Here is a 26,089-nt window from a genome sequence, read left to right as displayed (position 1 = left end):
TGCTGTAATTTTTACCAACCATACATACTAACAACTCTATCTATTCCCTTGTGGAAATGTCTGAACGCATGTCAGATTTCCCATTTTAAAAAAAAGAGCCATAACTACTAGATAATGTTTCAGTGAATGTCAGATTCACTGCCTTATAAATAGTTCCCAAAACAGTTATTTACTGTAAGTTTTGTGCGTAGTTTGAGTCACATGTTGCTGCATATATGTCTTTGAAAGTCAAGCTGCAAGTTTTCCTCTACACTGTTTATTTATCGTCCCTCTTGCAAAATAACTTGTTTATTTTTATCTGTATTATTGAACTTCTGTTTGGTATCTTTGAATGAAGTCCCAGAGATAGTTTAGAAACTTGCATGTGGTTAAACTTGCCAAAATTAATAACTGAAATCAAGTGTAAGTTTTAAGCTTCTCCCAATTTATTTTTTTAGTTATTGCACCCACCCTTGTCCCAAAGGTATGCCTTCTGAAGAATCACAGTTCCCCCATTTCACTGTACAATAATCATGGCATATCAGAGGGATTGCAGGCTTTTCAGAGGGCCAGCTATATATGCCAGAAAAACATTCTGTTCTAAACAGTCAGTTAATTTGTCATGAGAATTTCTGAGATATATGGTTAGTTGTTATCAACAAGAAGAGGGGAGAAAACAGACACTTGGCTTTAATCCATTAACCTAGTCACACTGCATTCTGTGCTTTTATAGATTAGCAATTATTTCACACCTGCTCTTCCTCAGCTTCTAAACAGCCCAGTAATAAAAACAGTGCTTTTAATGACCAGATTTGCTTGTAATAATCCGGCCATTTCCGACCTCCCAGGCGCCAATACTTTTTAGAAAATCTCTGCGTGGGTTAGATTTATACTCACCCTGTAATGCAGAATCATGCCAGTTCCTGGGACTCTATCGATCAATTTAAGGACCAGCAGCAACCTCTCTTTCCAGAATTCTGCCCATACATGGCCAAACTAGGAATTCTCTCTATGCAGAACAATTTTGATACTCTTATTTTATGATTTAAAGGCAAGGAAGAGCTTTTACGCAATGTTCCTGAATTTAGTTGACAGCCTTGCTAAAGTCTTCTTAGAACCATTAGAAAATTCTCTGACTATTGAAATCACAATACACCTACAGTATGTGTTCATAAAATGCGGAACTACTTGACAGTGATTCTCCAGAGAATGTACAAGCCATAGCAGTGAAGCATTGTTGCAAATCATGTGAAAACTATTATACAACTCTGTTGTTAAAAGCACTGAACCCTTTCAAGAGTTGTGTTGGTGTTTGGAAAGGCCAAGAATGTTCAACATTTAGATAAGATTCAATGTGTTTTTGACAACATGAAAGGCCTAATCTGGAGCTAGAATAAATCGTAAGGTATCATTCCCACTGTTCTGACAACCTGACTATACTGCCTACACACCAAATTCCTTAATAAATGGGAGATTCACATGGCTGCCATTTAATTGAAGGGGAAGTCCCAGGCAATCCCATAATTACCATATATGGTCATTGATGTCATCCAAAATTCCTGGCACTTTCATTGGCCATTGTAACCATGTTGACTAGGATCTAAAGGTTATGCAGTGAATTATTTGTTCCAACTCAGACCACTATATTTTTTGTCTATTGAACATCAAACCAAAAATTGGACCCAACCCAGGGTCAAACACAAACAAACCTCATCCGTAGCGCTTTGCAGCGCTAGGTCTCACGTTCAAATCTTGGCCAGCACAAGGTGTTTATATGTTCCCCCTGTGTTTGCATGGATTTCCTCTGGGTACTCCAGTTTCCTCCCACATCCCAAGAACATGCAGTTAAATATTCCCACCAAAAATATTATGTACAAGAAAATTTGTACTTTTTACATTAAAGCCAATTAACTGCCTGCAACTTTTCATAAATTAACATTTATGAATCTGCAGCAAAGTTTGCTACTACTGCACAGGAGTATAGTAATAATATGAACATGACTAGGGCACAATATAACATATTGATTTTTAGCATAAAGCAATATTTAAATGACTAAGGAGTAAAAGCACATTTACCATTTTTAAAGATTTATCATTTCTAATGAAAATGCTACTACCAAGTCCCCTCCAATACTCCTAATATAACAATAGCCTAGGCATTTGATCTTGTGATCTCTGTAAAATAAGAGAAGCAGATTTCATATTGGCAAATTTTAACCTTTAGCAAATGTAATCAAACCCCTAATTACCTTCATATACACATCATATTAAGGATGTAGCATTTGTTTCAGAGTTAAACAGTTCTAAAGCCTTCTATTATGTTTCCTACAGTGTTCACTTGCTCAGACCTGTCCCTCACTGTCTGTCTGATAAAGATGTGTAGACTGGAAATATCTAGAGGAGGCTACTAGATAAACAACTACAAAAATATGTAGGCGTTGGGCTTTCCCTAGACAAAGGACAGTAAGATAAATACAATTTCTGGTCCATTCTTCATTTATTCTCAAAGAATGCTCATTGCTCCCCACAACTCTAGTGTTACCATTGAGTCAGAGCTAAAGACTTTATTTATAATACATAAACAGAGCAAGTTGGTTAATAAATTACATATTTAAAGGTTTTTGAGGAAGAAAAAAATATTAGGCTAAAAAGAAATATTGGTCAAACATCACTTTTTACTACATGTTTAGGAGAACTCAATGAAAACAAGCACAGCTTTTAAAACGTGTCCCAGTCCCAGCAACAAGCAACCACTGACTACACTTTTTTTAAATTTTTTTATTTAATAAAACAAAATGAAAAACATATAAAATTACATACAAGCCAAGAGCGCACAGAGGGGCTCAATGGAATTGAGCAACAGTGTTTGGCAGCCATAACTAAGGCTTAGTCTACACTAACGTTTTCCCCAGCGTTTAACCTGAGGCTTTAAAAGCCCATGTTTGAAATTCCCATGCATTCCAATGGGCAAATCTACACCAGAATGTTTCCTTGAGGCACGTTAATGAGCGTTATCTACAACGTTGCTTGCAACTTTAAAAAAATTAAAACACAGGGTTAATTCTGGAAACCGCCCAACAACGCAAGTAAATGCTTTCATTGATTTCAATGGGGCATTTTTCCACCTTTTCCCACATTTATAAGCACTTAAATTGTAAATCTGTTAAAAACATGGGAAAACGCAGCATAGACATTTTCCAGTGTTTTAAAGGCAAGCTTTAAAACATTAATAAAAGTGCATACCAAAAGGTATATAAACACAGTAGGAACGTTTACATGCGTTTTTAAAAACGTCCGTTTAGACCCAGCCTAAACATTTAACCACTGAACACCATTGAAATTTAGAGGCAATATACTATGAAACAGAAGAAAAAAGGCCCAATCACTTGGCACAATTTAGGCAGTAAATTTTTGAGTAATCTTTCTCACCATCTCCAAGAAGTGTCATATTATAGGGCAAGCCCAAAAGATATGTGACATTTTGCCTTTAGCCCTCTGACTCCTCCAGCCAAAATTCAGAACTGAAGAAAAGAAATAATGCACACATTCTGGGCATTTATACCATCTACTCAATATTTTATACCCCATAACCCAATACCTACTATTGACTGGCTATTGAACAGAAATAGAAATAGATCATCTCTTTCTGTTGCAGAGTGAAAAACATCCAATACCCTCTCCCAACTTGTGGAAAAGGAAGGTGAGTATTTAGCAGAGAATTTAGGGCTGACAGCAAGTGCTTAGGAGACACACTGGATGAAGTCTTTTTTTCAGATGTTGTATAATCCTGATTGTTATGGCTAGCCATGAAAAAAAAGAGATCTTACCAAATAAATAATGAGGCTCATAGATAATGATTCTTTCAAGTAACATTTACATCTACTCTTCCGCTTACAGTTGCCCAGAGACACCAAACCAACTCGCTAATTAGTGGTACTATAGGTAGTTGTAGGTAGTGTTGTTCGAATATCTCACTATTCGATTCGACAGCTATTTGATCAAATAGGGGGATATTGTTCGGGTGATCAAATCCTAAAATTCGAACAACATTAAAGTCAAAGGTGGGAAAATTCGGGTTATTTTTTGGGACTGTGAAGAACTGCAAGACCAATCAGGGGAGCAGAGCTGACAGCTCCGCTCCCCTGGTTGCTCTTGCAGCCCATTACTAGTTGTATGTGTTCTTGGATAGTGTTTCTCTAAACTCTATCTAGAAATAGGGATAGTGCTCCCTGATTGGCTGAGGGAAGCTTTCCTCAACCAATCAGAGTGCACTAGAAGGTTTTAATGGGGAGACTTGTCCCCATTTAACCTCTAGAGCCGGGGATCGTACACTGTTCTCAATGAATGCGACCCCATTGTGGCCCCATTTATTGAGAAGATCCTGGCACTAGAGGTTAATTAACAGTGAACAGATGCAAAGTCGCAAACAGAAAATATGGGCCAAATGTGCTTGTATACTGCATTTAGGTTATTTTTTCTATATCCTGAATTCAGTCGGTTTTTGACCATGTAACATTAATACCAGAAAGAACAATAACTGGACTAGACTGTATTGCTAAATACATAAAAAGGGGCAGGACATTATTATTATTATTATTATTATTAATAATAATATTAATAATTATTAATATAAACAGGATTTATATAGCGTCAACATATTACGCAGCACTGTATATTAAATAGGACTTGAAGTCACAGGAAGTAGATGAGTAGTGAGCAGTTGTCAAACCTCATTCTTTAACCTGGAAACTAAAAGCCATAAATTGTGCTAGGTATTCACACACATACCACCAAAAACATCTACACAAAGGGTGTTTGAATTTCTTAAAGTTTACTTCCAAAGGAAAAGAAAAAAAAACTAATCAACTCAGTTTCTTTAAAATTTTGCCTTGTTTGATTTTCAGTTTAGTTGGGCATTGATTGGTTTCTGATAAATCTGTTCCTTTATGAGGTTAATAATTTAAGTGGAGCATAACAGCCTTGGAGCTTAAATATACCCCACCTCTTCCACTATAACTTCATGTGAAAGGGGGAACACATTATTCTTTCTCAGTCCCCAATGTTCCATGTTGTGGAGGTATATACTAGTATATAGTATCCAATTGGATTTATCGGGTTATGTGCTCTCTCTAAGCCATTCTCAATCTTCTTTTACACAGCTGATTGGTGGGTTAGGAAGTACAAATTTCAGCAGTGAACAATATAGCTCCATGATGATTCACTCTATATGCTTTTAGTTCTTTGTAGCAAGTGAAAAAGATCAGCTGTAATTTTTCAAGATACATTCCTCACCTCTCTGCTAGATATTTCACTGTTCTTGTGAAACTGCTCAGACACAAGAAATATATGCGCAATTTAAAGAGTTTCCACAGCCTAGGGCTTCAACACATAAATCACTCCTCTCACTTAGAGGAGTGGGTGACAATCTGAATATCAAATGAGTACCTTGAACAGGGATTACCGAATTTGGCTACCATAATTTTTTAGAACCAAAAGTATGCATTGTAGCCCATCACTGCTTGTATGTTCTTACTGCATTAGTTTTCTGGGATTTGTACCTTTCTTTTAAACTGCTGATCTTGCTAATTACTCACCAATGACTATTCCAGATCCGTGGTTGACTGCAGTATTCTGCGGCAAGTCCCACATCAATCCTATCCTCTCTGATTCAAGTAAAAAGGAGCAGTCGGGAACCATTTTGTTCACCTCTGCACAAGGCTCTGGTGGATTGCGACAGTTCCAGAAAAAGCAACACTTCTTGCCCACTTTTACCCACACAGTTGCTTTCCTCCTCTGGAGGAAGAAACGCTTCATAGTCACAACATAGTCAGCATGCAAAAATGTTTATCTGCAATGCAGTTTGCCAATCCCAAGCACATAGCAGTAGTTTTCTATGCATCCAAGAGTGGCCAAAAAATGCATTTTTTTCACAACATGTAGGAAAGGGCCTTACTGCTCCAGTGTTACAATACCCACTGGGTCTGATTTATTAAACCTCCCCAATACTGGAAAAGATACACTGTCATCAGTGAACCTGGGTGATCCAACAAACCTGGAATTGATTTATTAACCTCCCCAGCCGTAAAAAGGTAGAAAAAAGTTGCTGAAAGCGGTAACCCCGATTCACACTCGGGGGAGGTAAACCTATGCAAAGTAATAGTAAATATAGTGCTTACCGGATCCACCGGCTTCCCGCATTGTCCATCGCGTCAATCCCTGTCTTCTTTCTTCTTCCTCCGGCGTCTTCTGCACACCTTAGAACAGAAAAGGCATTTGGACTACAAAAACACAGGACTACTCTGCTGATATTAAAGTTAACCAGTAACAGTAAAGCTCAGGCAGACCTTACAAAAATAGAGTAGTTTTTGTCAGGATCAACAGGTGTAGCAGACAATAGAAGCATGCCCCTGTGTATATTCAACAATCCAAAATGTACACTAGTTACCATTCATATTACTCATGGTCATTGGCCATATAGTAAAAATAGTGAACTCTCTTCACAAGCCTGCCTTGTATCTTGCTGCAATATAAACACAAAGAAACATTAAAGCAGCAAATGTTCCAGGTGAGGAAAATTGATTGATAACCAGTCAAAAGTACATTTTACTTTGGATTAAATTCAATTCCAATATTTTTCGCAGACTAAAAATTATTCTGAAGGGGAAAAAAACCTGAATGTACTGGACCTAACCTAACCTAATCAGATCAGGAATACACAATAGGTCAATACAAAGTTAGATAAGAGACCTGAAAAAGAGATTTGAGCCACACATTTTCCCTGTACTGACTGGGTACACACGTGCAATAATTGATGTTGGAAAGGATCTTTCACAATCCTTTCCAACAACAAAAGGTTGAAACATGCATCAATGAGCGCTGGAGGAAGGAGTTGCACCCTGCTGCACTCTCTCCCCTTCAGTTTCATTATGATTGATAGCTGTTCATCGTTTGTAGATCCACCAGGACGGATCCATGAAAGACGAACGACGAGCACTGTACGCACACCAAATTCCCCGAGGTGATAATCGGACGAGAATCATCTGGCGTGTGTGCCTAGCCTAAATTATAATGGCAATCTGTTTTATATCAGCTTTTGTAAACCATAATCAGGTTATCATTGTTTTACACAACATTTAGCTTTTGGGTCATATGCTCTGCAATTAGTAAGTAATGTTCAGTGCACAGTGAGTTATAAGTAAATGTTCTCTAAGCTCAGATGTCATCTGTGAATATATATTATCCAATATCCCCATATACCAAAGAAAAACAACATTAAATACAATAACACAAAAGTACCAATATTTTTTTTGTCATAGAACAATAACAAATAGCAAATAAACAACAAATAAAACAAAAAAGAAAACTGTATAATTTATCGCTATCTGCAAGATGTTTGTGAAAAAAAGTCAATATTAACATACCTTCTAGACTAGCTATTCTCAAACAGGGCTCCTTCAGTTTTCTAGAGTTTTCTTTGAACTGTGGATGGCTGACCTAGTATTGGATGATGCCTGCATAGTTTTGGGGCCAACATCACTTGGTAATCTGCAGGGCTCTAATGATGTTTTTAGTTGCTCTAAAGGTGTAATTCTAGCCACCACTGTAGGTGAACATTCTTTTCACTGGGCACCATTTTTTCCCCATTTATCCCCAAAAAATTGGTGTTACCAGGGGTTTCGGAAGACCTGGAAATAAATATGGGCTTCTTAGGGACAAGGAGTTTAAGAAATGTTGTTCTACACCAGCCTTTCTCAACCCTTTTAGCATGAGGGAATCCTTGAAAAACCTTTAAGGACTTGAGAACCCCGGCTATATTTATTATACCACAGCTCACAGTACATGGTCAATGAGATCAGTAGTGTGGTGGTCAATGAGATGAATGATGGTTACATTGCTGGCCAGTGGGAAGAATGTCACCATTACAGATATTCAACAATGCTGTCAGTTAAACTGATCCGAGAGGTTTATCGATCAAAAAACCCCTAGCAATTGAGCACCTTATGCAAGGATGAATCGGAAATTAGACTCTTCAAATGTGTACATTGTGTTTTGAAAATATCAGTTTGAAGAATTGCAAACACTAAAGCTTTAAATGGATTAGAGTAATTTGTCTACAAAAAATGTAGTGCCTTTTTATAATTTTATAATATTTTTCCATTTAAAGGCTGAAAGAATTTGCAACCCCTTGAGCTAACAGAACATGATTGAATTGTTGGAGATTTCAGCATGCTTGGCGCAGTTTCTTGTGTCGCTACTACTATACTGCCACCTCTAAACATCACAAGTTATTAGATAAGAATATTGACAACACTGGTTGCTTCACCTTCCTGGCAACATTTCCAGATCTTGCTGAGTTTGATCAATGAAAGAAACCTGTTTGAAATATTGGCACAAAGATTACCAAGTCCAGGTCAGATCAGGTGATGTGTGTCAGGACTCGGGAAGAATTGCTCCCCACCCATAGTAACGGCTATTGAAAAAAAAGTATTCATGCGTAAATAGCATTTATATTGCATTTATAGTGGGACATTATCAATTTTGACAAAGCCTAGTAGTCCTCTGTATATTTGAAACAGTTTATTGACAAATATAAATCAGATAGGTCATGCACAGAATGCTTATCTCTGTACAAGGCCAGCAATAGTAGGTGCTATAAATAAACCTTGGTCTTGTGCTCAAAAATGTCTATAAAAGAGAGTCTTGCCCCAGTAAAGCAGTATTCTCTTACCTGCAGTGAGAAATAGACTGTTTTCTTTATTTAGACAATATGGGTTATGTGGATCCTTAGCCTGACCTAAGCAAAAAATGTTTTAAAAATTTCAACCACTTTATTCATCATAATGGGTGGATTACCTTGATCTATCCAGTCACTTCTGGTGAAAAGTGATTGATCTTACGAAATAATTGTCCCTGTGGTTAATCAATGTTTATACGTTTTGTTTACATTTCGGTGTTTTTGTAAGTTGTTTCTTTATTGGCTTCAACTAGCTTACAAAAATAAGTGTATTTGTGTTACCATACAATTTACATTTAACTTAGCGTATTGGTAATTTTCCTATCCTATGAGCGTGCATGTTTATGGGTTTTGCAGACACCAATGGCACTTGTTTAGAAGGACCAATATACTATGTGTCAAGAAATTCCAATTCAGCCAGAAGGCTTTGTCCAATAGACCAAAGCTATGTATACACTTCAGATAATACCCACCCAAGACAAAAGGTCATTGCTTGTCTTGTCCTGTGCAAATATCTCAAATGTGCACAAGGATCCCCCCACAGCTGATCAGGAACAATCACTGTCACTCGGTCCAGCTCACTCATCTTCACCCTTCCCCTATCCAAAGAATTGAAATATGCTGTGTTTACTGCATTCGCTCATTCATCTTTCATGATCGTTTCCAATCATCTGACATCCAATGGACATCTGTAGGAGGCTCAAGAGTGCCAGCATTATTGATAAGTACATAATGACCATCCCAAGCATTGTCTATTGTATTCCTTCTCTGAATGCAATATTCTGGTACATTAGCTTCTACATTATTGAGCATCTCACCACCTAACAAGCATATACCCAGCAACACTGTATGAATCTTTCACCTTACTTGTACATACAGCGGTTTACTTCACTTAGCTTTTCATCTTTTAAAAAATATATAGATTGGCGATTTAAAAAAAAATAAGGGGCCGCTTAAAGCAGCAGAGAAAAATGTGTGATTGTGGAAGAATCAGTCAAGAGACTTTAAAAAGTTATTGTAACTGCACTTTCCTTCCTGCTTTTTTCCATAAATTTTTACTTCCCACAGACTTTAGATTTCCATAAAATGCATATCACACTGAATGCTGTGTGCTTGTTGGATTAGCAGAGCTTTTTTTGAATGTACAGCCTTGCTTCTGCTTTTTAAATAGACTCCCAAGAGACAAGCAAAAAAATTATAATCTGTCTCCAAAATGTAGTCTTATTGCAACTTGTTAGCATATACAATTGCTCAAATTTTATTACAGAAACAGTGCACCATTCACAGTTTAACATTTTATATTTTTAAATATTTCCTATACAGTTTATATTTAAAATTTTCTATAATTTAATTTTCTAATTTCAAATAAATACATAAACTGTAATGTTGCCCTCTACATCTATCTAAAATTTAATTTTAGATCTAGAACACTTAAAGTCCCATATTACAATTCTATACCAGTTTAGGTGGTCCTCGGCAGTATACTCTTTATAAAATATTTTTAACATTTTTATATTTTTATATTTCTAATTTACTACTTAGAAGGAATGTTCTAATAAAGACAACACCATAAAAAAGACTTTTCAGTCCTATTTTCTGCAGCTACCATGGAAATCACAATAGGTGTCAAATTCTGTAGTGAGACTCTACACACTCCAACCCCATTATTACTGCTTTTAACATTCCTTTAGGCTTTAACTCACTTTGTCAGGTCTCCTCACCCCACCTGTATTGTTGCATTCCACAAGTATATGGCTCACATGTTTTCATAGCATATATAAAATGCAAAGCATTAGTGACTTTGAATAATTTAGTATGATATATATATATAGGCACTCATGGGTCTTTTAAATTGAGCGGTGTTTTAGTGGGCTAACTCCAATGAAAAATTGTTTAGCTTTAACCTTCTCTTCTTTTCCCAGAAAGACCTGTGAGTGCCCTGCTAAATACTCCATTTTTATATTATTATATTTGGAGTGCACCCAGCACTACAGTCTAATACCATGTACCACCTTCCATTTCTATATATGGTGTATGCAGCATATGTAGTCAGCTAAAAATATAAAATGGGAGGCTTAGTGGATTTTAATATTAGACGTCGTTCAACCACAATTTATATGTATTTATCTGAACACTTTTTACATATGTTTTTTATATATTTCTTTCAGATTGACTGTCTTACTTCATTTAATGTCTCTGTGTATGATACTATCTGGACCGTGGACGGTTTCATGTTTGCCACAACAAATATATGCAAGGTATTTTAAGAAGATGTATTTATTATTGGATATTTTGTTACTTCCAGTTTGATTTAGTTTGTGTTCTGTTACAATATATATACTATATATGCACACTAATATATATATATATATATATATATATATGGAATGCTAAGTAAACTGATACTGTAAGCGGATTCTACTGGAGTTTCTTATGCTCTAATGTATCAGTCAATGCAATTACTCCAAGGGAGAAACAGGTGAAGGTGGGGGGAAGCATTCTTCTTATCTTGCATTGTCTAGTGAAGTCATACATCCTCCTCAAGGGACATATATGTACTACCCCCTCCCTAACTATGAATCAGTTCTTCTGTTTTTGGTGATCCTGCTACTAACACATTCCCGCTCCTGACAACAATGGCAAAACATAACGTTATTCCAGGCGAAGCAAGTCCCTCTAGAACAGGAAGCATGTTAGGAGTACAGAACACTTCCTTCCTTCATCATGTCTATAACATTGGGGGATGTGTTCTGAATAGAGTTCTGAATGGTAAGGGCCTGGTTAATTGCACAGAAAACAGACAGCACTCTATATCTGACCAGATCAACATGTATATTTTTACAATTATTAAACAAATATATCAAAATGATTTCAATGGTATATTTGACAAATAAAAAGCTTATAATTACCTTTTTCATTTTTCATGAAATTTTAAATTTCCATGCCCAGGTTAAAAACAGGTAGGCCTAGCATTTGGCTTCAGGTCTGTGCCAAATATATAACCTGGCCAATGGTCATTCAGGCTGAAATTATTAAAACCAAATATCGCTGATCAGTAGTTGCCAAAGTGGTTTAATTGAGCCAAAAGTCTATGGTTTGCCAAAATTTTGTATAAATAAAATCACTTATTTCCAATGCCAACACATTTGTTCTGTATACCTCTTGTTAATCAAACTTCAACTAACCAGGTAAGACATCATGTAATGAAAAGTACAGATCCTCCTGTAGAGAGTGTGCATACCTATAGTCTACCTGTCTTTTCTCTTGGCTATTTACAGAAGTATGTTATATTTAACACCTGCAGAATTTAACACCTGCAGAACCCACACAAAGAAGTATTATATAACTGTACGTAATACATGACACATACATGTCATGCTTAAATTTGATGTCAAGCTGATTTCTAAATAGAGTTTTCTTTACATTACTTGACTTGCTTTTTATGATATTTGTGAAATATTAAAACATATTCTGAACATGTATTCCTAATTATATGAGAGTTTATTAGGAAAGTTTACACAACACAGATGGATTCATGTTACTGCATGTCGACATGGCATTCCTGTTGTGGTCTACAAGTTATTCCTGTTTTTCCTGCAAGTCTGGGCATTCTAGAGATCATTTCATGGCAGCTGACCCCTGACCCCTACACCTGCATTGACTTTCAAGTCCCTTGTCAATAAGCTCATATAGTCCACAGGCTGAATGAGTCTTGAAAGGGATAAAGCTGCAATTTCCCTGCTGCTTGCCTCTACTGGAATAAGTGTACCTTTCTAAGCAATACTAAGGTCTATCCACCAATCTTGTCACCAGTCATGGTAGTTGTTAGTTTGATTTTATTGATAATAAACTATTTAAAATGTCCCTTTACTGATCCAAAAATGAGCAAACAACCTCTACAATATTACAGATACTCCTCAATTAACAGCCAAGATACTTTCATATGACTTGATTATAAAGCAAATTTGTTGTTAAAGAGCCAGTCTGCGGCCCTGCAAATGTGTGGCATGGGTCAATGTTAGAATCATTGACAGCGTGCAAGACTGGGATCAAGGACAGAATGTGTAGAACTGTGCACAAGACCAGGATGGAGTAGAGAAAAGTAAAGAATTTTTGTAAAGTAAGACCCTCCAGATGCCTGCATGTATCTTCAGCTACCAAACAGAGCCCCTAGAATCCCATAACCCGAGCAACTTACACAAATACCGACTTCAGCTAAGAAACCAATGCTTTAGCCAATCCCCATCATTCAGACATCTCTGTTGGAAAGTTATGATAAGCAGCTTTCTTGGAGAGTTAGTTGCAAGTATAAGCTGCCAGTAGGTAGGTAGGTCACTAAGTAAATAATATCTGTAAAAACCCTCCAGATGCCTGCATGTATCTTCAGCTACCTAACAGAACCCCTGAAATCCTATAATCCGAGCCACTTACACAACTATCGACTTCAGATAAGAAACCAATGTTTTAGCCAATCCCCGTCATTCAGCCATCACTGTTGGAAAGTTATGATAAGCAGCTACAGTGACCAAAAGAGAGAAAGGCCAAAATGCTGTTTTTCAATATCTTCTGGACAGCCCCCTAATAACACCTGGGAAATGGTGGAAACAACATTGTTTTTTCATGCAAAGTAAACATCTGCTATGATCTCTCCATTGCACCAAGGGTAGACCTTTGGTAAGCATTCCTAAAACTAGAACCTTTTCAAATGCTTTCTCTTGCAGCCTATGTAAATGAAGCTTTAATGTTAGTGTAATTTTAATATTATTACACAGTATTTATATAGCGCCATCATATTACGCGGCACTGTACAAAGTCCATAGTCATGTCACTAACTGTCCCTCAAAGGAGCTCACAATCTAATGTACCTACTATAGTCATAAGTCACTAATGTAGTCTAAGGTCAATTTAGGGGAAGCCAATTAACCTAACTGCATGTTTTCGGGATGTGGGAGGAAAGCGGAGTACCCGGAGGAAGCCCACGCAGACATGGGGAGAACCTGCAAACTCTATGCAGATAGTGTCCTGGGTGGGATTCGGACCTAGCGCTGCAAAGGCCGGAGTTAGCACTCCACAAATATCAGACATCATTGCTTTTAAAATCTTTGCTATAGAGGTGTGAGCAGAGGGAACAGAAATTATCCAGGAAAATTTTATGTAAATCTTCAAGACCTTTGAAAGCAAGTTGCAAGATTACTCAACACTGCTTTCAGTGTGGATATTAATTTTTTACAGTTTTTCTACTTTATTCTGTCTGAAAACTGTCAGTTATCAAAAACCTGTTCCTTTATTTATTAGGTGAATTGCTGCAGATCTATCATTGACAAATTATCTTTTAAATTGTAATAGTGGCCAATGCTCTTAAAATGGATGTTAAATTTAAAAGAAAATAGAATTGCATTTATATGACTTATTAGCCTATGGTAATAACAATCACTTGTCAGGAGGGAACATTATTTATGGCTTTTTTTTATTTACTAGGTATTTGTCTGTCACCTTTTTTTTAAAGATGACTTGGATAATTTGCATTTGTTCATGAATAGAGACTACCACACCAGTCACTGAAAAGAAATATTACAGGAAGAACAGCACAGCATTGCCTAATAATAGGTTTCGGTATTCACATGTTAAACATATTCACCCCAGTGCATTTTTGGTGAAACATAGTGTGAATATTTATTTGTAAAATTAATTGTTTGAATAGTATTCCAAAACTCAATACACAATGCAAACAAATGCAATTGACACAATTCAGAGATGTGAATCATAAGTGCACTGTAATGTGCTGTGTTGAAAAAAATGCTGCAGGTTAGGCTACCTACATATGTGCAATGGTTCTCTTCTGATAATCGTCTCAGGGCTGATATCGGAAGAGAATCTTGTGTGTGTACAGTGCTCGCAGCTCCTCATCTGAACGACCGTCCTGGCAGATCCACAGACAACGAACTACCATAATGCAAGGGAAGGGGAGAGAGTGCAGTGGGATGCTGATTCGTTGTTCGCCCCCCTCCCCTCTCCATATAGGGGTGCTCTATGTATAGCATTCATTTATGCATTGTGCAGTCATTTGTCGTTGGAAAGGATTGTGAAAGACTCTTCCAAAGACAATTATTGCATGTGTGTACATAGCCTTTTTGAAGGCCGTTTGAAATGAAGGTGCTTCCTTTTGAAATGCAAATAAAATATGTGGAAACTTTACCAAAACAAGTTACTACAATTCACTTGTGAGTGTGAACAGATTACGTATTTATTTGGAGCGGTCTTATGTGTTCTAACCTACAGTAAACATTCTGTGGGTTTACAAATTTCATATAGCTACAAGTAAAATAAACATTCTCCACTAAAAGCAATGTATATAATGTGGTTTATATCAAACCAATTTGTGATATCCTTCCTTTGAATTTTACATTTTTCAGAAAGTTAGTTCTGTGCTATAACATCCCTGATACTGTGATAATATTCAATACCTATTATAGACAATAGAGTAGTACAAGCAAGATCCAACCACCTACTATATGCCAAGAAAACCTCAAATGTTTTAATTAGCCATTCATTTTAATAAAATTTAGCAAAGAGTTTAAACTCCTGACTTTTTCAAACTATTCTCTAAATCTCAATTAGAAACATTTATTTTTACTTCATGTGTTGCTGACAATAGTTTTTACAAGCCTGAAAACCTACAATACAGCACAAACAGTAATACAAATCTTACCAGGGTTTTAGCATTTCCCTACTCTACTATAGAAAGAAGACAATTATTTTTTTTATACAATTAAAAAAAGATAAAAGATGTTGCTCCTTCTAGAAGTGTTTATTCAGTTATCTTGGAGGACTTCAATACCACACCCTTCTATATTTGGAGAATAAAAAAAGAGAAAAATAACACAATAACCAACAATCATACAACAGAAATGAAAAAAAAAAATATATAGGAAGACACAAATTACACAGGTCAACAACAAATTTGTTTTGATAATCATCAGAAACCACAGCAAACTTTTCTAAATAAGTTTTTTCAGATTTTTCAGATCAGTTTTTACCTAACACGTACAGTTCCTGAGTTATGAGTACTATTATAGTTAACATTGTAGGTGCATGTATTTTGTACTAAAACGTAAGCACTATTGAAGTGAATGTTAATAGATCTTCAGTGTGAAGTTAAATACGGCACACTGTGGTATAGATCTACTGAACTGTAATTCAGGTACCATTGTTTCTTCAGAAATGCTTAGAGTATGATTTTCTTGTGTACTCTTTGTCTGGATTTTCGCATTACAGCATCCAGCAGTAGTCAGCCATCATCATTTCATTCCAGAAAGCTTGGAAGCGGTGCTCCATTAACTGATTGTCCTGGTGAAAACGTTCTCCTTGTTTGTCACTCACCATACCATGATTTTCCGTGAAGAATTCTAGATGTGAGTGCAAGAAATGTATTTTTAATGACATGCGACAACCCAGATTCTGGTATGAATTAAGCAGATTCTGAACTCCTTCCTTGTATGCAGAAGACCTATGGTTGCCCAGGAAATTTTCACACAGCCACTTGAATGCATCTCAAGTTTCTAGCTCGGCTGCTGAGATTGTTTAAAAAAAACATCATCCTGCAAAACAGAATTGATCTGTGGCCCTATATTTATCCCTTCCTCCATTTTTGCAGTGCCTTTTTTTGAAACTTCTTAACAAGGTACTGAAAACCCATGGAGTTCGATTTACGCATGGCATTGCAAGGTTCTTCATCAAGCCTAACTTGATATAGAGAGGTGGTAGAAATATTTTATGTGGATCAACCAGAGGCAGAATTGTGACATTGCTTGTTCCGGGCTTTTACTTATCTCTTGGTAGCCAATGACCCTTGACATAATGGTCTCCTGTAGATCAGCTGTCCCACAGGCATGGGAAACAGCAATATTTTGTGGATCCTCCTTGCATTCCCATCAGCAAGCCAATGACCTTTAGACCCCCATAGATGTTCCACTGGTGTGTTTTATACTGGATTGCTTCAAGTAGTAACTTCATGTTGTCCTAGGACTCCTTTAGGTTAACAGAATGCTTTCAAGCTTCTTTTAGAGGAATCAATGAAGATACGCCATTCAGATGGAACATGCTCTTGTGACAAACTGGTAAAGAATGCATTTATGTCATGACAGTAGCACAGTGAGCCATCACTAGTGAAGAACGTTGTGAAGTTAGGATTTTGTTTTCTGTAGTGAGTTACAGTTATACTCTTTGCAAGCAAGTACTTCTGTTTCAGGCTTGAAGCAAGAAGTTCTGCTTTGTCTTTGGAGAGATTTAGATCACGAACAAAATCATTCAGCTCTGCTTGTGTAAAGGTGTCTAGTTCTGAATCTTCATCGGCCAAGTAGTCAGGATCAGATGATTCGGGGTTGTAACTGGCTGCAACTCCAGCACATTTCTCATCACTAGGGATGGGCGAGAAGGGCTCTGACAGTCTCGCAAAATTTCCTTGAACTTCCAATGGATCCGCGAAATTTTGGTGAACCAATTTTGCGAATGCAATAAAAGTCAATTGGCCGACTTTAAACATTAATAGCCCCTATACATGTTATAACCACAAAATGTGCTAGGTGTGTAGAACAGTGGCAACAAGGTAAAAATCTCCAAAAGACCTTGTGGTTTTCCACAAAATGGCAGGTAAAGTGACAGCAGGCAAATAGGATTTTTGCGTGATGGACAGCGTACAGAAGGCAGCATAAACATTAGGACAATGAGATAGGGTGGCGCTTCATGTGAACTCAACCCACTAGCAGCAGTCTCTGCTGTCAAAACAGCAGGAGACCACATTGCTAGCTGGCATCATGACCTGGATGACATGTATTAGGAATGCCACCCATAAAGGTGCGGAGAAGTAGCGCGGTGACATTAGGCAAAAGGATGGAGGACCAGAGGATACGGAGCGAAAAATAGCAATGTGTGGCCTCTGGTCAGCTATCGCCAGGGAGATACTGGCATCTAGAGCTGGGTGTAGTGCGTCATCAATGCCACCCAGAAGTGTGTAATACAATTTTAGCGAATAGAGTACTGACAGGTGGCAGCAACAGCAGGAGGAGGAGGTGGTGGACCCTGAGAAGGAGCGGTGACCGCATTGTTAACTGGCATCTAGAGCTGGGTGTAGTGCATGATCAATGCCACCCAGAAGTGTGTAATACAATTTTAGTGAATGGAGTACTGACAGGAGGCAGCATCAGGAGGAGGCGGTGGGCCCTGAGACGGAGCTTGGACAGCACTGGTAACTGGCATCTAGAGTTGGGTGTAGTGCATTGTCAATGCCACCCAGAAGTGTGTAATACAATTTTAGTGAATGGAATACTGACAGGCGGCAGCAACAGCAGGAGGAGGAGGCAGTGGGCCCTGAGAAGGAGCGGAGACCGCATTGGTAACTGGCTGGGTGTAGTCCATCGTCAATGCCACCCATAAGTGTGTAATACAAATATCTGAAATTTGTGATTAAACGTAGAAGGGCCAGACCAAGATGTTTTGTGCGCCAGCACTGTCGCTGTGGTCTGTGGTGCCGGAAGCGGTATTAAGGTAGAGGATATTGCTAGTTAGCATCATGAAGTGGATGACATGAATGCCAACCCTCAATCTTACATTACTTAGCTGAAAAATTAGACAAAGGCAATGGTACCTATTAGTGTGGCAGTACTGGAGGTTTTCATTTGCAGTTTGTTGAGCAGCAGCAGAAATGTAAAGTATATTGCTAGCTGGCATCATGACAGGCCTGACATTGGCGATGAATGCCACCCCTGTACTTTGCGATAACTAGCAGAAAAATTAAACCGAGGCAGGCTCAGCTGACAGGGTGTTGGTGATAGCCAGCCACAGACTCAGCACAGGAGCAGTGTGGGTTCACAGAGGCATCTTGGTTGGCCAGTTAGTCCTTGTGTCAGTCAATCAGTGACATCTGCAGTGGGGGTATAGATATAGATAGGGGGTATAGATAGTTGTTAGTAACCCACCTTTCATTCATTTTCAAAAAGGTTAGGCGATTGACATTTTCTGGTGACAGTCGTGATTGGTTGTCTATGACCTCTCCACCAGCGGCACTGAATGTTCTTTCGAACAGAACACTGGATGCAGGGCACGAAAGAAGCTTGATAGCATACTGTGCCAACTGCGGGCAGATTTCAAGCCTGTTGACTCAAAAATGAATGGCAACTCTACTGTCAGGACAGGCATGCTCCTTATAACTGCTGTCATCAACACCACCACCACCAGCCAGAAAAGAGCCAACGTAATTGTGTACCATGCGCTTTTATGCGTTCTTGATGGTTATGCCCCTGCATTTCACTTGTTTGAGGTGGCCGCATCAGGTTTCACAGGGGTCCAGAAAATCTCCCCTGCCTTGGCCTAGATTTTTTGGATGTGTACGGCCTGCTGCCACTACTGCTGCCACTCCTCACACAGCCCATCACATTGTAGTCTGCTCAGGCGAGTCATCTTTTCTTTCTTGGGTTGGTTGGGTTGGGTAGAAACTGTGACATTTTGTAGTGATGATCCAGAAGGGTGGCCAGCCAGTAATCATCCCAGTTTTTGATGCTGAAATGCAGGGGTCCCTCCGTAGGCATTGCAACATGTGGACACATATGAAAGAGGGATTCCCTGGGCTCATCCTCCTCCTGCCCCTCAGTAGGCGCCAAAACATCTTCCTCCTCATCACCCATCTCCTCCTCTTCAAGCTGCAGCAATTCTTGTTGTTCCATCGCCTGCACAATGCCTTGGGTGTGACAGCACAAATGCGGGTTGGACAAGTCCTGTCCAGCAGCCCCAACATGGTCTCACTTATCATCATCATCATAATCATCTTCCTCCCCTTCCTCCTCTTGGAACTCCTGATGCTGGCCAGTGTTATTTCTTGCACCACCTGATGCTGGCTGTGTGGTATGGAGTGTAATGTCACCCTCATCCTCCTCCCCCCTTTTTTCCCCTCCTCTCCCATTGCTACTTTCCATCAGGCCACACAGGGTATTATCAGGCAGAAAGATAGATGGGTATGGCGTTGTTCCAGCCTGACCGCTCCCGACGTTTGTGGCCTGCTCAAAGGGGGCCAGTACCTTGCACAGGGTCTCCATCTGCAGCCACTGGTCACTGGTAAAATAGCTCAGTTGTGTGGCTGTACCAAGGGCCTAGCTGCCTCGCTGTACCACGCTGACAAGTAATGGCGGTTGGCTAGCTTTTGCTCACACAGACGCTGGAGCATGTGCACCGTGGAGTTCACAAATCAGTCTATGCGGTGGCAGCCTCTGTTGGCGCACACAACATTTTCATCTAAGCCAACCTCTGCAAATGCAGCCACTGATCCAGAACCCTCGCCCAGCAAGTCCTGACCACACTCTCCAAGGGTCTCAAAGTCTGCCTCCTGCTCTGAACTTCGCACTGACAGATCCTCAGCCTGTTCGTCAAACAAAATGGGAGAGTCATCGGGAGGTACAAGCACATTAGCCACACTAACTCCTGTGTTTGCTCCTGTCACGGCTGTGCTGGTTCCTACTGCAGAAGAAGAGCCTGCTGCACTTGAGGCCCCTGAGACCCAGTCCACAATCCTCGCCACATGTTGTGGCTGTATGATTGTATTCGGCCCTTTCAAAACATTCACCAGCGTACTGCTGCTCTGCACACATCTCAGACCTGTTTGTCAACTTGTGCTGCTGCCTCCAACAGTTTGCTGCTGCTGCTGTCCTACAGTGGTGGACTCCCAGGGAGTATACCCCCTGCCAGATGTTGCAGGTCGCCCATCACCACACCTTCCCCTGGGTCTACCTCTCATCTTTTACTTATTCTGGAAAAAAATGCACCTGTACCAAACGGTTTCCTTGGTAAATAGGTAAAGGTATCAAACACTGAAATATCTGTATTAATTTTACAGTAGGCCAGAAATGTAACTGTATCAGTCTTCTTTGGTAAATAGGAACTGCAATTGATTTTATTTAGCTTTAGTGATTGTACAGTGTGAAAAAAGATGACTAACAGTGTCTTCACTAATACACAATATAGATTGCACTAAATGTGCTGACTGCTGACAATTTAACAAAACTGACTAGCTATGTGTTGCACTACAAGTAGCAGCAACCACAATTGTACCTAGAGTGCATGTGCAGTCAGTGAACAGCACCTAAGAGTGTAATAAACACAATATAACTTACATCAAATGTGCTGACTGCTGACAATTTTACAAAACTGACTAGCTAGTAGCTCATGTAAAAGTAAAGATGTCTGCTTAACCTATTCTACATACACAATATCCTATACTAAACAGTAGTACAGGATAAATTCCCTATAAAACACAGAACAGCTAACAATGGACTAAGAAGGCTCCTACACTGTCTCTGTCACAATACAAGTCTCTCCCTGCATCTATCCTACACACAGAACACAAGATGGAGTGACTAACCCCTCCCTCCTTCCCTGTATATATGTCTGTGCTCAGATCTCTCCTGATTGGCTGCTGGGCCTTGCTGTGCATCCTGGGAGCAAATGATTCGCTCCCAGCCGCCATTCCCGCTGACATTTCTCTGCGTTACCACCCACTGCTTTTTACCTTGTTTGTTCGGGGAGAACATGACCTCATGGCGAATCACAAGGCCGTTCTCGCTTACATGTTCGGTAAGGGAGAAAGGCCAGATTCGCCACGGGATCAAAATTACAAATCTCAACCGGTTTTTCCTACTCATCACCATCTACTGAAGCAAGTCCATCATGTGGAGGTATCAGGACTGGCAATGAATCATTATATGGAACAGGCCTAATTGCAGAATCAAGGCTGAGATATACAATTTTATGCTTAGTTTTACCTGAGAATGCTCTTTTGTTGACGCGGCAAAAATAGCAATCGATTAGATGGTCTCGCAGTTCTCCCCACATCATCGGTATTGCTACTTTACGCCGATTTAGCCAGTCACAAAGTCCATTGGAACAACTGGTACAGATGACATGTGGAGCCCAAGATTTATCCTGGTCACCAAGTGGACATCCGAAATATAGTTTGTAAATCTTTTTAAGTTCTGTGGTAATATGGCGACGTTGTGCTTTCGTTGTGAATGAACCACACACGTAACAGGAACTGTCTGAATCATTAAGGCAATTTCTAGGCATGATGATAAATGAAATTAATCGCAGTTAGTGCGGTCTTTAACCTTAAAAAAAGAAAACTGTTGTTAAATGATGTAATATGGTTATTAAGGTTATTCATAATGAATTTCACACAATATATAATTAGCTGCATCACAAAAACTAGACGTGCTAGAAAAAATCTGAACACAGATCAGAAATCTGCATCAAAAATAGTACAAAGCCCACATAATATTATATCTGATGAAAATGACATGTTGACTGTGTTATTAAAAGAAGTATCCTTAGTTCAAACTGTAGCACATATTAGATAAATCCCATTATAAAAGATTCCAACTCATAGGAATTTTATGCTAACCTAACAAATCAGCAGAATAAACTGTCTCAGTACTATATATATTATAACTGTAGAGAAGCATGAACTATAGATAAAGGGTGGAATGAAGGGTACTAACAAATATAACTGAGAAAACAGGCACATACAGGAAAGGGATAGAAAAAGAAATAAAAATGAGAAAGATCCAGAAAAGAGAAGCTGAGATCAGTACGCTTCCTAACCCTCCCTTTTTTTGTACAGCTTCTGTACAATCAATTAGAGAGAGACAAAACCACTATTGCATTCAATTGTGGTATACAAACAGTAATCTGTAGTGTATAATCTGTTTTATATACAGCATAAATATTTTGTGTAAGACAATAATGACAAGGCCATGAAAGTTTCTCTTGCCTTTGTGTGCACAGTGAGGAGGAGTGCAATCTATTCCCTCTGCAAGTTTGCTTTGTGGTCCAACTGCCGCATGACTATACCAGTATTAGCAAGGTCCTATATATTGGCACAGTGCCTGGTGTGAAGTGCCTGATGTAAACCAAACATACATAATATTTAAGGATATCTAAACCAAAATGATGTTTGTATTTTGAGCCTCACCTGTTCTTAGATATGGTGCTTGCAGATTTTCTTTTTCAGGTTATTTTTCCTTTATCTTCACCCAGTGATCCTTCCAATAACAAACGTACTTCCAAGGGCAACAACGCTAACTCCCTATAATCTACAAAAGAGCAGCATTGTTGTGCTAGGTTCCTCTCAGGATGTGGATACAAAATCCCTTTACGGTATCTTAATGTTTAATGAATAGGGGGAGATTTGAAGATTTCTCTGCAATTCACAGAAAACTACAAAAACATCAAGCATTAAGCATTAACAGGTATTTTTCTGTGCTGAAAAAGAATGCAAGCACTGTATTTAAAAACTGGTGAGCTGCATCAGTTTAAATGTTTGTTCTTGGGTTCAGAACCTTTTTAAATTACCCTTTTAATACCTTTCAAGGTATAAAGGTGGTGTTTCCCTGAATGACACACTCAGAATCAGTTCTGGATGCATGGATAAACAATTTCATTATAGCCTAAATGCTTTAGTTTTAGAGTGTGTTGGCCCTAAATCAACTTCCTGACCAATCTGGAGAGACAGCTGCAAGCATCTGAGCAGCAAATTAAGGTAGAATGGAGACCTACTTGTTCCTTGTCGTTCTTGCTGAGAGCTCTGCTTAAAAGTTGAGATGGTTGATTCCGAATTTCCGGAATTCAGTGCAATTAATTTTTATCCGATTTGACCAAATTTGATTCAGTTTTTATCCCAATTGTAATAAAAGGGTTAATAGGTTAAATCAACCCTTCTAGATCAAATAACAATAGAATCAAGTGGCTTCATGCAGCCCCCAGCAATGACTGACAGGGTAAAACTGACATCCTTTAAAAGTAGAGTTATGGTAGAATTAGGATTTACAACTTCAGGGAGACATATTACAGCAATGTACGCCTACTTACTGTCAAATTAGTATGTAGGTAATAGAATAATTATACTATTACTCTATTTTTTTTTGACATTCTTTATTTTCAATTTTTCAAAAAATTATATAAACATAAGAATAAACCATAAACTGAAAAAGATGACACTTTGCATAAGTGCTTACTACAAAAATTAGTGCAACAATGTCTACTGTATATTTTTTAACAGTCGAAGGCAAACAGGTTTGTATAGTAATCAATTTGGCTGATTAGCATCAGAATGTGACTCCGTATTGTATGATTTATTAAAAATGTAATTTAAAAAAAAAAAGTCTGGGGTCTCCCCTATATTTTAAACTTAGACCCTTTCACATCTATTCTTTACTACCCATTGCAGGATTGGCTGAACATTGTTTGCATGTATTCAGCCAATCTAACAACAGGGCAGCCAGGGATAGTTGTCACCAGCTGCCCCCTCTGAATGCAATGACAGGAGCTATGCCCACATGAGCAAAACACCTGCCGTTGTGTGGTGCATCAAGCTAATCAAGCAAGAGGGCAGCTGAGGACATGTTGAATTCGTGTTAATAGATTCAAATCGATTCATTTCACAAATTAATTTTTGGGTCAACTATTACCTGGTCAATATTCATTTCTATGAATATTGTTAATTAGAAACCAAAACCAAAGGATAGGGCTTGACCCTCTTCCAGATTTTTACTTCATTCTTTCATCTTTGCCACTTATGTCAAGGCTATTCAGCTGTGAATTCCCAAAATGTCCTGGTATTCCACTAGATGACCATTGACACCAAAGTATAAGATTCTGTTACTCCTTTCAGAAAATTACTGCTTAAATATAAGTTTTCAGCAGAAAGAATAGAAAAACACAAGTGATAGAATCAGAAGGCTAATAAACAAACTAGCACATGCACCAGATTCCCATTTAAAGTTTCTATTTAAAGAAACTGATTTTAGAACATAGAATAGCAGCAGAAATATTCCAGTTGTTTTTCAAAATTATGAACTACTACCCCATTTGTACATAGATAATCTGAAACATTAGTCATTTTAGCTTTTATTCCTCTTTATGCAATAACACTTTTTGGCAGACTCAAATGTACAAACACAATGCTAACCTCTGAATCATTCTACAGTTACAAATCTTAAAGCAGACCTAATCTGAGAGACTTTGTCTTTTGTTAAAGAATGAGTGCATTTTCACAAAACAGTAGCCAAAATTTGCTTGAGTCAATGGGTCTGATTTATTAAATATAGACTATCATGGGAGAACCTGGATGGCCCAGCAAATCTGGAATGGAATGCAAACATGTTCCAACCTTTTGCATTTTTTATTGCATCCTTTTGCATTTTTTATTGAGGTTGGGGGCTGTCATTAAGTCAGACCTTTCATTTTTATCCAAAGTCTGGGGTCCTAGGACTGAATATCAGCCAAGAGGATAGTAATGGTATATGACTTATGTGCACAGTAAAGCCTTGAATAATATGTGGGTGCTCTAGATTTGGCTTTTCAAGTGTTCTATTGCCCTAAACAGGAGCACTTGTACGGAGGATCCCAATTTTTTGCAAGGATGGCCATCAAAGCATAGGGAATGCAGAGGGAAGAGGGAAGTGGCAAAGAGGGAAGCTGGCTGCTCCATTTATCTCAGGTAAACCATTTGTTATCAAGATAATACCATGACCAGGCCAGCAAATGTTCCTTCTGCAATAAAATTAACAATTTTTTTTAGTTACACTTGTTCTCATTTTTATGCAAATGCCGTCACCTGTCTTCTTCTAGGTTCCCAGTCATTGGCCATCTTAATTGACCTGGCCACACAAGAGTTCATTCATATTCCAGTTCATATTGTGGCATCATACACATAGTTTTAAAAAAAGATAGTGAAGAGACAGGTAAGTACATTATATTGTAAAGGGAACATCATCTGTCTCTTCTGCAATAAAATTCCTGTTTTTTTTTTAATTTTTTTCATTGAGTAAAGTAGTTTTGAAATGTACAGTATATTATCATGGGCAAATATTATGATTAATTAATGAAGATATTTATGTATGTAATTTGTAGATCTCAATTGGCTCCTGATGAAGTAGACTTTGTCCGCGTAACGCACTGAGCAAAAATTGAGTATATCACACACGGAGACCAGCATACAACAGTCTAAGTCAGAGGACAAGAACTTAAATGATTCCTCTAGAGCACACATGTCAAACACAAGGCCCGCGGGCCAAATCCGGCCCGCCAGGCCTTGCAATGTGGCCCGCACCGCGCTGTCATCACTGCACGCCGCTGCGTTCCATCACAATGACGCGCGGTAACATAGGAGGCTTGTGATCTCGCCGGCCGTACTTGCTATCTATTACGCATGCGCATACATAACAAGTCACGCGAGATTCAGGAGGCTACAGCGAAAAATGATGCTGCAGTGAAAGCAAGCTTTATAGTGGCTGAAGAAATTGCCCGTACTTCAAGTTGTTTTTCAGAGGGTGCCTT

At 38.6% G+C, this 26,089-nt stretch overlaps 1 protein-coding gene across 2 annotated transcripts in view; it reads left to right on the top strand.

The window, feature by feature from the left end:
* Nucleotides 1–26,089, top strand: part of LOC140326731 (keratin, type II cytoskeletal 80-like) — a 95,263-nt gene that overhangs the window by 13,751 nt on the left and 55,423 nt on the right. Inside the window, exons 2-3 of one of the 2 annotated variants that reach the window (XM_072405609.1) lie at nt 10,882–10,971; nt 25,137–25,250. In XM_072405609.1, coding sequence (XP_072261710.1) covers nt 25,194–25,250 — 57 coding nt within the window. In that variant the 5' untranslated portion in view covers nt 10,882–10,971; nt 25,137–25,193. The remainder of the gene's footprint in view (nt 1–10,881; nt 10,972–25,136; nt 25,251–26,089) is intronic. The other variant, XM_072405617.1, reaches the window with a different exon arrangement.

This window comes from Pyxicephalus adspersus, chromosome 1 (assembly GCF_032062135.1).
Source record: "Pyxicephalus adspersus chromosome 1, UCB_Pads_2.0, whole genome shotgun sequence".
NCBI lineage: Eukaryota > Metazoa > Chordata > Amphibia > Anura > Pyxicephalidae > Pyxicephalus > Pyxicephalus adspersus.
The sequence above is the reverse complement of the archived record's forward strand: the minus strand, read 5'-3'. Positions and strand labels throughout refer to the sequence as shown.